At 47.0% G+C, this 14,345-nt stretch overlaps 1 protein-coding gene across 3 annotated transcripts in view; it reads right to left on the bottom strand.

Annotated features, from left to right (window-relative positions):
- Nucleotides 1-14,345, bottom strand: part of bcar3 (BCAR3 adaptor protein, NSP family member) — an 81,407-nt gene that overhangs the window by 2,625 nt on the left and 64,437 nt on the right. For all 3 annotated transcript variants that reach the window (XM_083767039.1, XM_083767040.1, XM_083767041.1), the window contains 8 exons: nucleotides 13,733-13,864; nucleotides 11,522-11,698; nucleotides 10,423-10,653; nucleotides 8,974-9,401; nucleotides 7,075-7,190; nucleotides 4,206-4,377; nucleotides 3,561-3,672; nucleotides 121-324 (listed from right to left, as the gene is read on the bottom strand). In XM_083767039.1, coding sequence (XP_083623165.1) covers nucleotides 121-324; nucleotides 3,561-3,672; nucleotides 4,206-4,377; nucleotides 7,075-7,190; nucleotides 8,974-9,401; nucleotides 10,423-10,653; nucleotides 11,522-11,698; nucleotides 13,733-13,864 — 1,572 coding nt within the window. The remainder of the gene's footprint in view (nucleotides 1-120; nucleotides 325-3,560; nucleotides 3,673-4,205; nucleotides 4,378-7,074; nucleotides 7,191-8,973; nucleotides 9,402-10,422; nucleotides 10,654-11,521; nucleotides 11,699-13,732; nucleotides 13,865-14,345) is intronic.

The raw sequence follows: 14,345 nt of genomic DNA, 5'->3' as shown, positions 1-14,345 counted from the left end.
CAACTGTGCCACCGTGCCCCCTGGGGACCATCTTGACCACCGCTGGGACAGGATAAACCCACACAGTAGTAAACAGTAGTAAACCACAACAGTGGCATACCGTACCGTACCGTACCGTACCTTGTAAAGCCGTGTGTGTGCTGGCCGTGTAGCTGTGGGCGTTGTGCGCGACGCTGCGCGCGGCCTGCAGGTGGCGCAGCATGATGTCACAGCCCTGCTCGCTGGTCTCCCACAGCTCCGCCCCCTCCAGAGTGATTGACGGGCGCTCCATGAGCGTGAGGAGGGGCAGGAGGAGGGGCATGCACACCACGGGGGGGAGGGCCGCTGGGAAAGGACAGGAACGAGACGTTTGGCACCAGTGTTGTTTTTGGCAGCACATTTTCTATTTTAGTTTTAGTCATAGTCTCTTGAATAGTTTTCACTTAGTTTTAGTCACATTTTAGTCACCTGGAATGTTCTAGTGTTTAGTCTAGTTTTAGTCGACTTAATGTCATACGATTTTAGTCGACTAAATCTACGGTTGATTTAGTCGACTAAAATGTGTTTTGACATGCCTTGATGTCGTTGTAATGACATATTTTACACTTTGGTTGCATGCTGAAAATAGCAGATATACAATCTCACAACGCGTCGCAGATTGTAGATCTGCTATTTTCAGCATGCAACCCAGCATAAAACTGGATCTCTTGTCCACTAGTCCCTTCCTAACATTTTAGTCTAGTTTTTATTTGTTGACGAAATTTAGTCCTAGTTTTAGTCATCATAGATTCGTTTTCATTTAGTTTTAGTCAGTGAAGAAAGGTAGTCGACGAACATTTTTCGTCTTAGTTTTAGTCGACGAAAACAACACTGAGTGGCCTCGGCTAACCTTTATCTACGGGCGTGTGACTTTTATTATGTGTGGGTGGCTGGCTGGGTGAAAGCCCTGAATAATACTCCTTATTGCAACCCCCACACTCTCTCTCTCTCTTTAATTAATTAGGGGCCTATCCCTGTTAAGGCCATTAATTATGGCCTTAAAACAGGGATCACACAGAGTGATACAGTCTTTTCCTCATGTTTCTGGAAACACTGGAGGCATTGTTTATATGTTTTTAATAATTGACAAGGACTGCCTGGAGTGAAAATAGCCTGATAGTTACATAGGCTATCTCTGTGTTGTTGTTTTGTATTTTTCCCTGTTGTTTGTTTATGGACCCAATGTGCCTGAAATAAAGTTTTCAATCAATATCTCTCTCTCTCTCTCTCTCTCTCTCTCTCTCTCTCTCACACTCTCTCTCGCTCACACACTCTCTCTCTCTCTCTCTCTCTCTCTCACACTCTCTCTCTCTCTCACACACACACACACACACACACACACACACACACACTCTCTCTCGCTCACACACTCTCTCTCTCTCACACACTCTCTCTCTCTCGCTCTCACACTCTCTCTCTCTCACACTCTCTCTCTCTCTCTAAACTAGGGTTTATATAGAGCACTGAAGTCTGACGTCAATATCGCTAGAGGGCGCTATAAGTCCATGGGTTCATGTACTTTTTATTTGCATTGTAATTTTAGATCGCCTCGTTATAACAACTGTGTTTGAAAAATGAACAAATCATCCAGGCCGTTTAACTCATATGGATATGAAGAATCAACTGACTGCTGCAGAATTAGTTCAAGTTTCGCTAGAAACAGACAAATCAAATCAAATCAAATTTGAGTTACTGCCCGTCGTAAACGATACAGAGACACCTCGCCGACAATATCGCCGGGACAGTTTGTTTATTTTTGGACCACAATTATTATAATGAGACGATGACCCCATGTTATTCTCCATAGAGACATTACTTCCGTGAACCAGGGGATGAGCGAGTGACGTCAGGACTTCGGTGCTCTATAGAGCGTATGCGCATGCTTAACCCATTCTGACCCGAGATCAGATTCATACGAGGTTTCCACTGGACAACACACTGGTCTGATTAACCCATTCTGACCTGAGATCAGATTCTAAAAATGTCAGTCGTTCTTCGATTTTTTCCAAAAATAGCAGACCTACAAGCTCGTAGCGCGCCACTCGGTGGCGCGCTATGAGCTTGTAGATCTGCTATTTTTCAATAGCTAAAGCATAACATGATGCTATAACACCAAAATGGGTGCCCGTTCAGAATGGGTTAAAGTGAATGGCACATCGAGTGGCAAAGCAACAGGCAAAGTGAGTTTAACATTGTTTAAATTTTCTGTGTGGATGAATGGGGCTGTCAAGGCCAGAAAGTAGTTTTTTGCCACTCAGTGGCATAGAGTATATATATCTATAGAGAAGACACCCGAGTTCTCCTCCCATCCACTTGCATTGAGTTGCTCAAAAGCGCATGAGGCGATTTCACTCCTCCTTCCGGGTAGGAACAGAGTGCATTCTGGGACGGATTGCAATGGTGAGTGGCCCCAAACACATGAACGCGCTGCCGTTGAACGCGCACGAGCGTCGTCCGTCGTGAACGTGTACAATGATAGTCAACGGACAGCGCGTTCATGTGTTTGGGGCCAGGCTGCAATACCTTCATTCGGCCACTATGTCCATTTCGCCTCAAGATTTCCTCTGGGGTGCCTTCTCTATAAATATATATACTCTAAGCTCAGTGGGCGTTCCTGCATAACTTCCTGGTTTGATGATGATGTCACGCGCATACTCTCTATTGTTGTACACTCTTTGTTCATCATTGACGGTACTCTTAGTTTTATTTCCTCATTATATGAGCTGTATTATATTCTCTGTCTCTCTCCTCTGCCTGCTTTAGGAGTGGAACACCTGCAGGCAATAACAATCAGGCTAAAGAGAGCACTGTTTACTGTTGTTCTGTATTGACGGTATACAGCATGTCCTTCTTATTGTTGTTCTTGCCTTTGTATAGTTTGTATTGCTGTATACGACTTATTCTGTACCTTGAACCCTTCTGCTAAATATGTGCTGCCTCTGGGGGTCTTGAAGAATTCCCCCTCGGGATCAATAAAGGTATATCTATCTATGATTCTACCTATCTATGATTCTACCTATCTACTGCAGTCTTTTCTAGTACCTGTCCCCTCGCACAGGTTCTTGTAGAAGGGTTTAAGTGTTTTCTAGTACCTGTCCCCTCGTACAGGTTCTTGTAGAAGGGTTTAAGTGTTTTCTAGTACCTGTCCCCTCGTACAGGTTCTTGTAGAAGGGTTTAAGTGTTTTCTAGTACCTGTCCCCTCGTACAGGTTCTTGTAGAAGGGTTTAAGTGTTTTCTAGTACCTGTCCCCTCGTACAGGTTCTTGTAGAAGGGTTTAAGTGTTTTCTAGTACCTGTCCCCTCGTACAGGTTCTTGTAGAAGGGTTTAAGTGTTTTCTAGTACCTGTCCCCTCACACAGGTTCTTGTAGAAGGGTTTAAGTGTTTTCTAGTACCTGTCCCCTCGCACAGGTTCTTGTAGAAGGGTTTAAGTGTTTTCTAGTACCTGTCCCCTCGTACAGGTTCTTGTAGAAGGGTTTAAGTGTTTTCTAGTACCTGTCCCCTCGTACAGGTTCTTGTAGAAGGGTTTAAGTGTTTTCTAGTACCTGTCCCCTCGTACAGGTTCTTGTAGAAGGGTTTAAGTGTTTTCTCGTAGTTGATCGCCGTCTGTGTGTAGCTCCTTCTCAGCGCGGTCCATGTCTGCTCCAAGCGGCTGATCTGCAACATGGACAGAGATATAAGCACACTTTAGTCAAGAATATTATGTGTGCATGTTTAACCACCTATAGCTAGGATTCAAATGCGTCTGTCTGTCTCCTGCATGGGGGGGATTCAGGAACCATGACAAACTCGTATACCAAAGTCCTGGCAGAGCTACTACTACTACTGGGTATGACATAAAAAAAACAAATGTTTTAGTGTTTAATCACATGAACCCTATATAGCGTCCATATTCTTATTCTGGGCATGTCATAATAACTCCTAATAAATAGGCGAACATTTGGTGAAAATAGCCGACCGGCTATTGTCGGCAACAAGATTTGGTGTAGAGGGGGGAAAATGAGAGAGCCAATGATAGACCCTTGGGGAGACCGTGTGTGTGTGTGTGTGTGTCTGTGTCTGTGTGTGTGTGTGTGTGTGTGTGTGTGTGTGTGTGTGTGCCTACCTGGGGCAGGTCCAGGGCCTTCATCAGGGCGGTGAAAGCAAACAGGTCTCAGTGTGTGTGTGTGTGTGTGTGTGTGCGTGCCTACCTGGGGCAGGTCCAGGGCCTTCATCAGGGCGGTGAAAGCGAACAGGTCTCCCACGGCGTCCTTCAGCTCCACGGCCACCAGGATGATGCGGTTGAGCGTGGACGCTCGCTCCTCCACGCTGCCCGTGCACCCCAGGACGTCCACGGCCACGCCGATCGCCATGGTGTGATGTCTATGTGGGAGAGAGAGAGAGAGAGACATTAATACACATTAAGACCTGGGAGAGAGAGAGACAGAGGAGAAGGTTAAAACCCATTCTGACCTGAGATCAGATTCATACGAGGTTTCCACTGGACAACACACTGGTCTGATTATTAACCCATTCTGACCCTGAGATCAGATTCTAAAAAAAATGTCAGTCGTTCTTCGATTTTTCAAATAAATAGCAGACCTACAAGCTCATAGCGCGCCACTCGGTGGCGCGCTATGAGCTTGTAGATCTGATATTTTTCAATAGCCAAAGCACGACATGATGCTAACACCAAAATGGGTTCCCGTTCAGAATGGGTTAAAAAAAACCCATTAGGACCTGGAACACATCTGTGTCGGCCATAGCTTTTTAACCACTTTAACCGTTATTTTAAACTTTAGCCGTTTAAAAAATAGCAGCTCTACCGAGCTTGTAGATCAGCTTTTTTTTTTTGTTTTTGTTTTTTTTCGAAAATGTGTGCAATTATTTTGAATAATATGCACACAAGGTACTGATGAAGTAAATAAAATGTAATGAATAACATTTTGTATAGTTGGCCTATTAACTCATTCTGAACGGGAACCCATTTTGGTGTTAGCATCATGCAGACCTACAAGCTCGTAGCGCGAGTGGCGCTACGAGCTTGTAGGTCTGCTATTTTTGAAAAATCGAAGAGCGACTGACATTTTTAGAATCTGATCTCAGGTCAGAATGGGTTAATCAGACCAGTGTGTGTCCAGTGGAAACCTCGTATGAATCTGATCTCAGGTCAGAATGGGTTAATGTGTGGCACTGCTGGACTTTCTCTCACTGCACACAGAACTACCGCCATAAGCCATAAATAAATGTATGTTTCGTGCATAACTAAAATTTAATGTGATCTGAGTCACAAGTCATAAATATGACAAGTTGGCATTCAGATGTACGACGCACACTGCACTGCACGGGCCAATCCAAGTTCACACACACACACACACACACACACTGAACACACACACACACACACACACACACACACACACTGCTCTGCACACACACACACACACACTGCTCTGCACGGGCCAATCCGAGTTCAAACTGAACCCAAGTCAAGCCAGCAGGCATGAAAATTAAATCAAAGTTGAATCATGAGTCCCCATGGACTCACTCACTTGCACGTGTGTGTGCGTGTGCGTCCGTGTGCGTGCGTGTGTGTGTGTGTGTGTGTGTGTGTGTGTGTGTGCGTGTGTGTGTGTGTGTGTGAGCAGTACATAGTAAAATTCGTAGTGTTAATTCATATTAATTTAACTCGGCGTGTAGCCAATGGGATTCCTCAGAGTTGAACTGACAGACATAACCTTGAATGTCCAAAAACTGTTACAATAAAGAAACCTGTGTTCCAACGGATTCAATGTACTTATTAGGCACACGCTCTTGTTAATGTTTTTCATTTGTTTCGGTATTTATAAAACCAGACTTAACCACTTTCACTTCCATGAAAAAAGAAGCAGGTCTACAAGCTCACGTGTGGCATGATTAGCTTGTAGGCGGACTATTCTTTGCTACTTTCGCGTGACACTGCAGGGCAGTGTAATTTATGAAAAACTTTAACCATATTTTATACTCTTATTATTGGCTCCCTTAGAGATAGGGTGAGAAGTTCAGTCACACGAGAGAGACTCGGAGTAGAACCGCTGCTCCTTCACCTGGAAAGGAGTCAGCTGAGGTGGTTCGGGGCATCTGGTTAGGATGCCTCTCGGGCGCCTCCCTAGGGAGGTCCTCGACGCACGTCCAACTGGGAGGAGACCCCGGGGCAGACCAAGGATCACGTCCCACTGGGAGGAGACCCCGGGGCAGACCAAGGATCACGTCCCACTGGGAGGGGACCCCGGGGCAGACCAAGGACCACGTCCCACTGGGAGGAGACCCCGGGGCAGACCAAGGACCACGTCCCACTGGGAGGGGACCCCGGGGCAGACCAAGGATCACGTCCCACTGGGAGGAGACCCCGGGGCAGACCAAGGATCATGTCCCACTGGGAGGAGACCCCGGGGCAGACCAAGGCGCAGTTGGAGGAAACACATCGACTCACTGGCCTTGGAACGTCTCGGGATCCCCCCAGGAGGAAGTCACTATTGTTGCTCTGGAGAGGGAAGTCTGGAGCTCTCTGGTGGAGCTGTTGCCCCCGCGACCCGACTACGGATAAGCGTTTGAAGATGGATGGATGGATAGATGGATGGACCAATACATTTCTTCACTTTTCCAAATTTGCCCAAGGAGTGGGCTGCAGAACGACATTTTGTAAATCTTTTACTTTCTCTAATAACAACCTAAAACATGAACCTTGGTTTGAAAAACAAATCCTTTAAAGGTCCAACAGGTCCTTCACAGTGAGTGTGTATGTAACTATCCAACAGGTCAAAGGTCATCACCTCTCCAACAGGTCCTAAGTTCACAGTGAGTGTGTATGTAACTATCCAACAGGTCAAAGGTTATCACCTCTCCAACAGGTCCTAAGTTCACAGTGAGTGTGTATGTAACTATCCAACAGGTCAAAGGTCATTACCTCTCCAACAGGTCATTCACAGTGAGCGTGTATGTAACTATCCAACAGGTCAAAGGTCATTACCTCTCCAACAGGTCATTCACAGTGAGCGTGTATGTACTGTAACTATCCAACAGGTCAAAGGTCATTAGTACCTTTCCAACAGGTCCAGTCTCAGCTGCTGACCGTGGGGCAGGGTCACCAGTTCCAGACCCGAGGCCACGCCCATCTGCTCCTTCACTTCCTCGGACACGCCCAGTATCCTAGCAACCTGACAAAACAAAACACACATCGATCCAACCAGGTTTTACAACAAGCTGTATGGAGTGGAGTGATCCAATCCAACCAGGTTTTACAACAAGCTGTATGGAGTGGAGTGATCCGATCCAACCAGGTTTTACAACAAGCTGTATGGAGTGGAGTGATCCAATCCAACCAGGTTTTACAACAAGCTGTATGGAGTGGAGTGATCCGATCCAACCAGGTTTTACAACAAGCTGTATGGAGTGGAGTGATCCAATCCAACCAGGTTTTACAACAAGCTGTATGGAGTGGAGTCAGTGGAGTGGACCCTCTGGGGAAGATCTGGCATTATTTTTGAGTGGTGCAACCACTCCAAGGAACAGCAATGTCCGTGTTCACCTATGTGTGTTCACCTATGTGTCCGTGTGACGTTAATGAGCACCAGTATATGACTATTAGTACCAGTAGGGGCGCTGTTGTGCCAGAAACACAGAGAGAGAGAGAGAGAGAGAGAGTTGCACCACTCAGTTCACACGAGTGTGATTTTGAATTTCCAAACACAAATCTCGGTCTCTGGCACAAAACATTTTCAGATATCAATGTGGTGTTCCTTCCTTGGCACAAACAGGTCCTGAGAATTACTGTGTCTGTCTGTCTGTCTGTCTGTCTGTCTGTCTGATAATGTCCTTTCATAGTTGTATTGTGGTGTGTGTGTGTGTGAACTGTGTGTGTGTGTGTGTGTCAGCGTGCGGTTGGACTGTGGCTGCATGTCTCAGCTGCGTTTTATTTTTCGGGGCTGTTGATGCTTGTGGTGCATCATGGGATTCTTTTTAATGTGAGCAGCAGCAACGTGAGCAGCAGGCTAGTTTTAATCTAATTCTCTGCGAGTGGGATGGAGGATAGAGGAACCGTTTTTAAGACCAGCCGTAAACATGTTTTCCTGCTGATTAGATCTTTGTGTCTTTGTGTGTCTGTCTACGTAAGAACAGTGATAGAACACGCGTGTGTTTGTCTGTCTGTGTAAGAACAGTGAGAGAACACACGTGTGTTTGTCTGTCTGTGTAAGAACAGTGAGAGAACATGCATGTGTTTGTCTGTCTGTGTAAGAACAGTGATAGAACACGCGTGTGTTTGTCTGTCTGTGTAAGAACAGTGATAGAACATGCGTGTGTTTGTCTGTCTGTGTAAGAACAGTGAGAGAACATGCATGTGTTTGTCTGTCTGTGTAAGAACAGTGAGAGAACATGCATGTGTTTGTCTGTCTGTGTAAGAACAGTGAGAGAACATGCATGTGTTTGTCTGTCTGTGTAAGAACAGTGAGAGAACACACGTGTGTTTGTCTGTCTGTGTAAGAACAGTGAGAGAACACACGTGTGTTTGTCTGTCTGTGTAAGAACAGTGAGAGAACACACGTGTGTTTGTCTGTCTGTGTAAGAACAGTGAGAGAACACGCATGTCTACGACGTAGACAGACAAACACATGCATGTTCTCTCACTGTCAACACAGACATACAAGTGTACACGTAGACTCTACGTGTACACTTGTATGTCTGTGTTGACGTATGGCTTTTAACCCATTAAGACCTGAGGCTGATTCTACAAATGCCTTCTAAATCAGTAGTTCTCACACTTTTCACGATTTTAATAGCAGATGTACAAGCTTGCAGCGCGCCACGAGCTTGTATATCTGCTATTTTTCAAAAGCCAACACAAAAATCTAAAATGCATGCTTGTTATCAAAGGGCAAAAATTATAGTTCATAGTTTTCAAAATGGGTTTCTCAAAGCAACTATAATGCGTATACGCCGTACCAGGCAGTCGGCCATCAGCAGGTGCCTGGCGATGCTGTGGTGGTCGTGGTCGAGCAGCAGCTCCTTGGCTCTCTTCAGGACCACCGTCTCCAGCGGCTTGTTCTCCGGCGGCAGGAGGCGAGACGCGAAGTCCGACGGCCGGAACGCCGACTCCGTCTCAAACAGCGGGCACCGGAACGCCGCCGCCGTCCTGTCCTCCTTTTCCCTCCTCCTCCTCTTCTTCTCGTCCTCTTCCTCCCCCCTCCCAACGACGCCGACGCCGCCGTCCTCCTCCTCTCCCTCGCTGCTCTCCAGGGCAGCGATGGCGTGGTGGTAGGAGCTCCTGTCCAGAGCCCTCCTCCTCCCCTCCGCCTCCACGCTGCAGTCCTCCTCCCTCCCCAGACGCTCCACGTAGCTGCAGGACGGAGGCTGCAGGCCTGGGCTGTGGTCTGTGATGGGAGGTGGAAAAAGAAAGAAAAAAGAAAAACATTTGGGCTAACTGATTTTTTTTTTTTAACCCATTCTGACCTGAGATCAGATTCATACGAGGTTTCCACTGGACACACACTGGTCTGTTTAACCCATTCTGACCTGAGATCAGATTCTAAAAATGTCAGTCGTTCTTCGATTTTTCAAAAAATAGCTAAAGCACGACATGATGCTAACACCAAAATGGGTTCCCGTTCAGAATGGGTTAAATAAATCACACCTGTGTGAACTGAGTGGTGCAACTCCTCTCTCTCTCTCTCTCCCCTCCTCTCTCTCTCTCTCTCTCTCTCACTAGCAGGCAACAGTGCAGCACTATCTCTCTCTCTCTGTTTCTGGCACAACAGCGCCCCTACTGGTACTCATAGTCATACTCATGCTCATTAACCCATTCTGACCTGAGATCAGATTCTAAAAATGTCTGTTTGAAAATGACATTTTTCTGAAAAAAGCTATGTTTCTATGTCAGTCGTTCTTCGATTTTTCAAAAATAGCAGACCTACAAGCTCGTAGCGCGCCACTCGGTGGCGCGCTATGAGCTTGTAGATCTGCTATTTTTCAATAGCTAAAGCATAACGTAATGCTAACACCAAAAGGGGTTCCCGCCCCAAAATGGATTAACGTCACATAGTCACATAGGTGAACCAACACATAGGTAGGTGAACACAGACATTGCTGTTCTTTGGAGTGGTTGCACCACTCAAAACAAAATCAGAAACTGTATTGTGTGTTTTACAAAACTAACTAAAATCACAGAGATCAAGTGTGCTTTAGTTTTAGTCAGTATCCAATATTCCTCTTTAAAACATACTGTAGCAGATCTGGTATTTTCAGAGCTGTTTTTAATCTCCTCGCCTTTTCACAACATAAATGACACTAAATGAACTAGCAAACCTCACAAAAATGAAATCGAAAACATGACGTCAAAACGAAATGAAAATAAAAACATGGCTACAGTATAATAATAATAATAATAATAATAACCTTGGCAGTTATGGGTGTGTACGTGTGTCCCCTCCCACTCCTGTGGGCCACAGCAGGGTGCCGGGCTGGGCGTCTGGCTGTGCCTCATGTGCTCCGTCGTGTCCTGCTGTGAAGCAGGTAGCTGGTCCACGCTAGGCATCATGCAGGGACTCTGGGGGTGCAGGGCCGGGATCTGGAGCTGATGCTGGAACTTCAGTGGCTTGGCTGGGGGCACCGGGGGGGCCATGGAGGCTGTGTGGAGCCGTCACAGAAATAACAATAAAGATGCGGGCATTGCGGCAATTAAGGGGAGCTCATCATGAACATGAACTGTATCGGTTTGGAAAAGGCTATAAGGGCCGATTCATGCTCCTATTTTAGAGCCGAATAAAAGTCGGTTCGGCTCTGTAGAGCCTACAATGTGACGTCATTTGAGGTTCGGGGGGGGGGCGGGTACCGTCCTAAAGTCGGCTCTTCGGTGCTACTGAAAATGTCTGACGAGCCGAAATCATTTTGGCACTACAGCGCCGAAACAGCGGTAAAATAGGAGTATGAATCGGCCCTAACACGCATAGCTAGCGGCGAGGAACCATAAATGAATACTACTGTATGTTTGCATGAGAAATGCCAATACTGCTGCTAAACCTAAATCAGGGACGACTAATGTCAACGTGTTTTCCACAATTAAGTGTCTAACAAATAAATATAGATACATAAACAAACCAGGGATGAAAATGCATAATGTCAGAGTATGGTAATTCATCCGTTGTTTAAAGTATCATTCAATAAACCCAAACATGAAAGTATTTTAAAAACCCATTCTGGGCGGGAACCCCTTTTGGTGTTAGCATTATGCTATGCTTTAGCTATTGAAAAATAGCAGATCTACAAGCTCATAGCGCGCCACCGAGTGGCGCGCTACGAGCTTGTAGGTCTGCTATTTTTTTTTTAATCGAAGAACGACTGACATAGAAACATAGCTTTTTCAGAAAACTGTCAGGATGTAGAAGACATTTTTTAGAATCTGATCTAAAGGTCAAAATGGGTTAATGACCGAAATGTCACATAATTCCCTGTATGACGACAGAACATGTAAAGGAAGGTATAAGTGGTTCTATACCTCCATTCCTCCACACACAGCTGGAGGTTTCTAGTGGAGGAGCCGTGAGGCCCGAGGAGGGCGAGGAGGAGGAGGAGATCGGGTCCTGGAGGTGAGGGGGTCGGAGCATGGGCACCTTGCTGGGTTTGGGGGGCGGTTTGGGACACAGCTGGCTGTCTGAACCCCGGATGGCCTGGCCTGTATATTAGACAACAAGAGTACAACGGTATCTATCTCGGCCTCTGGACTGTACTGTACTGTACCAAGGACTATTAATTAAATGAGGACAGGAAGCGAAGACCGTACGGTGGACTCCATGTTGCTCCCTGGAAGGAAAGAGACATGAGCAATGGGCGATAACACTTCGGCGACAGCGATATTTGAGATCGTAAAGCCGTAACACCTCACCTTATATGAGACACACACACACATACGCGCACGCACACACACACACACACACACACACACACACACACACACACACACACACACCATGAATTATAGTTTACACATAAAGTCAGTTATCTTGCTTCTCATAGACACTTCCATAATGTCATATCCAGAAACCTTGGCTCAACACGGTGGCTTGTTTATTATCTGAAATTGGAAATCACTTGCTGAAATATGGAACCAAATATGACCCCAGCTGGACACTTTTAAATGACATTTTCCATTCACATGCTAATCACTTTTGGGGCAAATAAAAATTCCTAGAGGTTTCCTAGAAGTGCCTGGAGTGGACATTTGGAGAGTGGACAGTTGGACAGTGGACAGTGGACAGTTAGACAGTGGACAGTGGACAGTTGGACAGTTGGACAGTGGACAGTTGGACAGTGGACAGTTGGACAGTTGGACAGTGGACAGTGGACAGTTGGACAGTGGACAGTTGGACAGTGGACAGTGGACAGTGGACAGTTGGACAGTGGACAGTGGACAGTGGACAGTTAGACAGTGGACAGTGGACAGTTGGACAGTTGGACAGTGGACAGTTGGACAGTGGACAGTTGGACAGTGGACAGTTAGACAGTGGACAGTTGGACAGTTGGACAGTGGACAGTTGGACAGTGGACAGTTGGACAGTGGACAGTTGGACAGTTGGACAGTGGACAGTTGGACAGTGGACAGTTGGACAGTGGACAGTGGACAGTGGACAGTTGGACAGTGGACAGTTGGACAGTTGACAGTTGGACAGTGGACAGTGGACAGTGGACAGTTGGACAGTTGGACAGTGGACAGTGGACAGTGGACAGTTGGACAGTGGACAGTGGACAGTTGGACAGTGGACAGTTGGACAGTGGACAGTGGACAGTGGACAGTGGACAGTGGACAGTGGACAGTGGACAGTTGGACAGTGGACAGTGGACAGTTGGACAGTGGACAGTGGACAGTTGGACAGTGGACAGTTGGACAGTGGACAGTGGACAGTGGACAGTGGACAGTTGGACAGTGGACAGTTGGACAGTGGACAGTGGACAGTGGACAGTGGACAGTGGACAGTTGGACAGTGGACAGTGGACAGTTGGACAGTGGACAGTTGGACAGTGGACAGTGGACAGTGGACAGTGGACAGTTGGACAGTGGACAGTTGGACAGTGGACAGTGGACAGTGGACAGTGGACAGTGGACAGTTGGACAGTGGACAGTGGACAGTGGACAGTTGGACAGTGGACAGTGGACAGTGGACAGTGGACAGTGGACAGTTGGACAGTGGACAGTGGACAGTTGGACAGTGGACAGTTGGACAGTGGACAGTTGGACAGTGGACAGTTGGACAGTGGACAGTTGGACAGTGGACAGTGGACAGTGGACAGTGGACAGTTGGACAGTGGACAGTTGGACAGTGGACAGTGGACAGTGGACAGTGGACAGTGGACAGTGGACAGTTGGACAGTGGACAGTGGACAGTTGGACAGTGGACAGTTGGACAGTTGGACAGTGGACAGTGGACAGTGGACAGTTGGACAGTGGACAGTGGACAGTGGACAGTGGACAGTTGGACAGTGGACAGTGGACAGTTGGACAGTGGACAGTGGACAGTTGGACAGTGGACAGTTGGACAGTTGGACAGTGGACAGTTGGACAGTGGACAGTGGACAGTGGACAGTGGACAGTTGGACAGTGGACAGTGGACAGTGGACTCCTTTTAACTGCCAGTGCGGGGCATTCTTATAACTGAACCTCCTTCTCGTTGTTCCCAGAAACATCAACAACGGGCCAAAGGAGCACACTGACCTGCCAGGGGTTCTGTGGGTCTGCGAGGGAAAGTGGGGCTCAGGACCGGCTCGCTGCCCGTCCGAAACACTGGAGACTTGGGCCCGGGGCCGGGAAGGAGTGTGTCTGAGTGCTGGGGCTGTGGTCTGGACCCTACGGAGAGGAGAGGAGTTGTTCATTGATTAACCCATTTTGACCTGAGATCAGATTCTAAAAATGGCTTCTACATCCTGACAGTTTTCTGAAAAAGCTATGTTTCTATGTCAGTCGTTCTTCGATTTTTCAAAAATAGCAGACCTATACAAGCTCGTAGCGCGCCACTCGGTGAGCTTGTAGATCTGCTATTTTTCAATAGCTAAAGCATAACATAATGCTAACACCAAAAGGGGGTCCCACCCAAAATGGGTTGATTGATTGATTGATTGATATATGTCTTTATGATTGATGTCTTTACTTAAATGCGGAAGTGCAAACGAGCGCTCAATGTTAAACCCCAGCTGCGTGGGGTTTCCTCGTCATAAATGCACGGGCCCCCCTTGCAGTTCCAGCTCTGACCAGTAGGGCTCAGCGCTTCAACGCTTGGCCAGCCTTTCTGGGGAGCTTGGAGGTGACCTCGTTACCTACAAAGAGGGGA

The sequence above is a fragment of the Protomyctophum parallelum genome (assembly GCF_964188405.1).
Source record: "Protomyctophum parallelum genome assembly, chromosome: 6".
Lineage (NCBI taxonomy): Eukaryota > Metazoa > Chordata > Actinopteri > Myctophiformes > Myctophidae > Protomyctophum > Protomyctophum parallelum.
The sequence above is the reverse complement of the archived record's forward strand: the minus strand, read 5'-3'. Positions and strand labels throughout refer to the sequence as shown.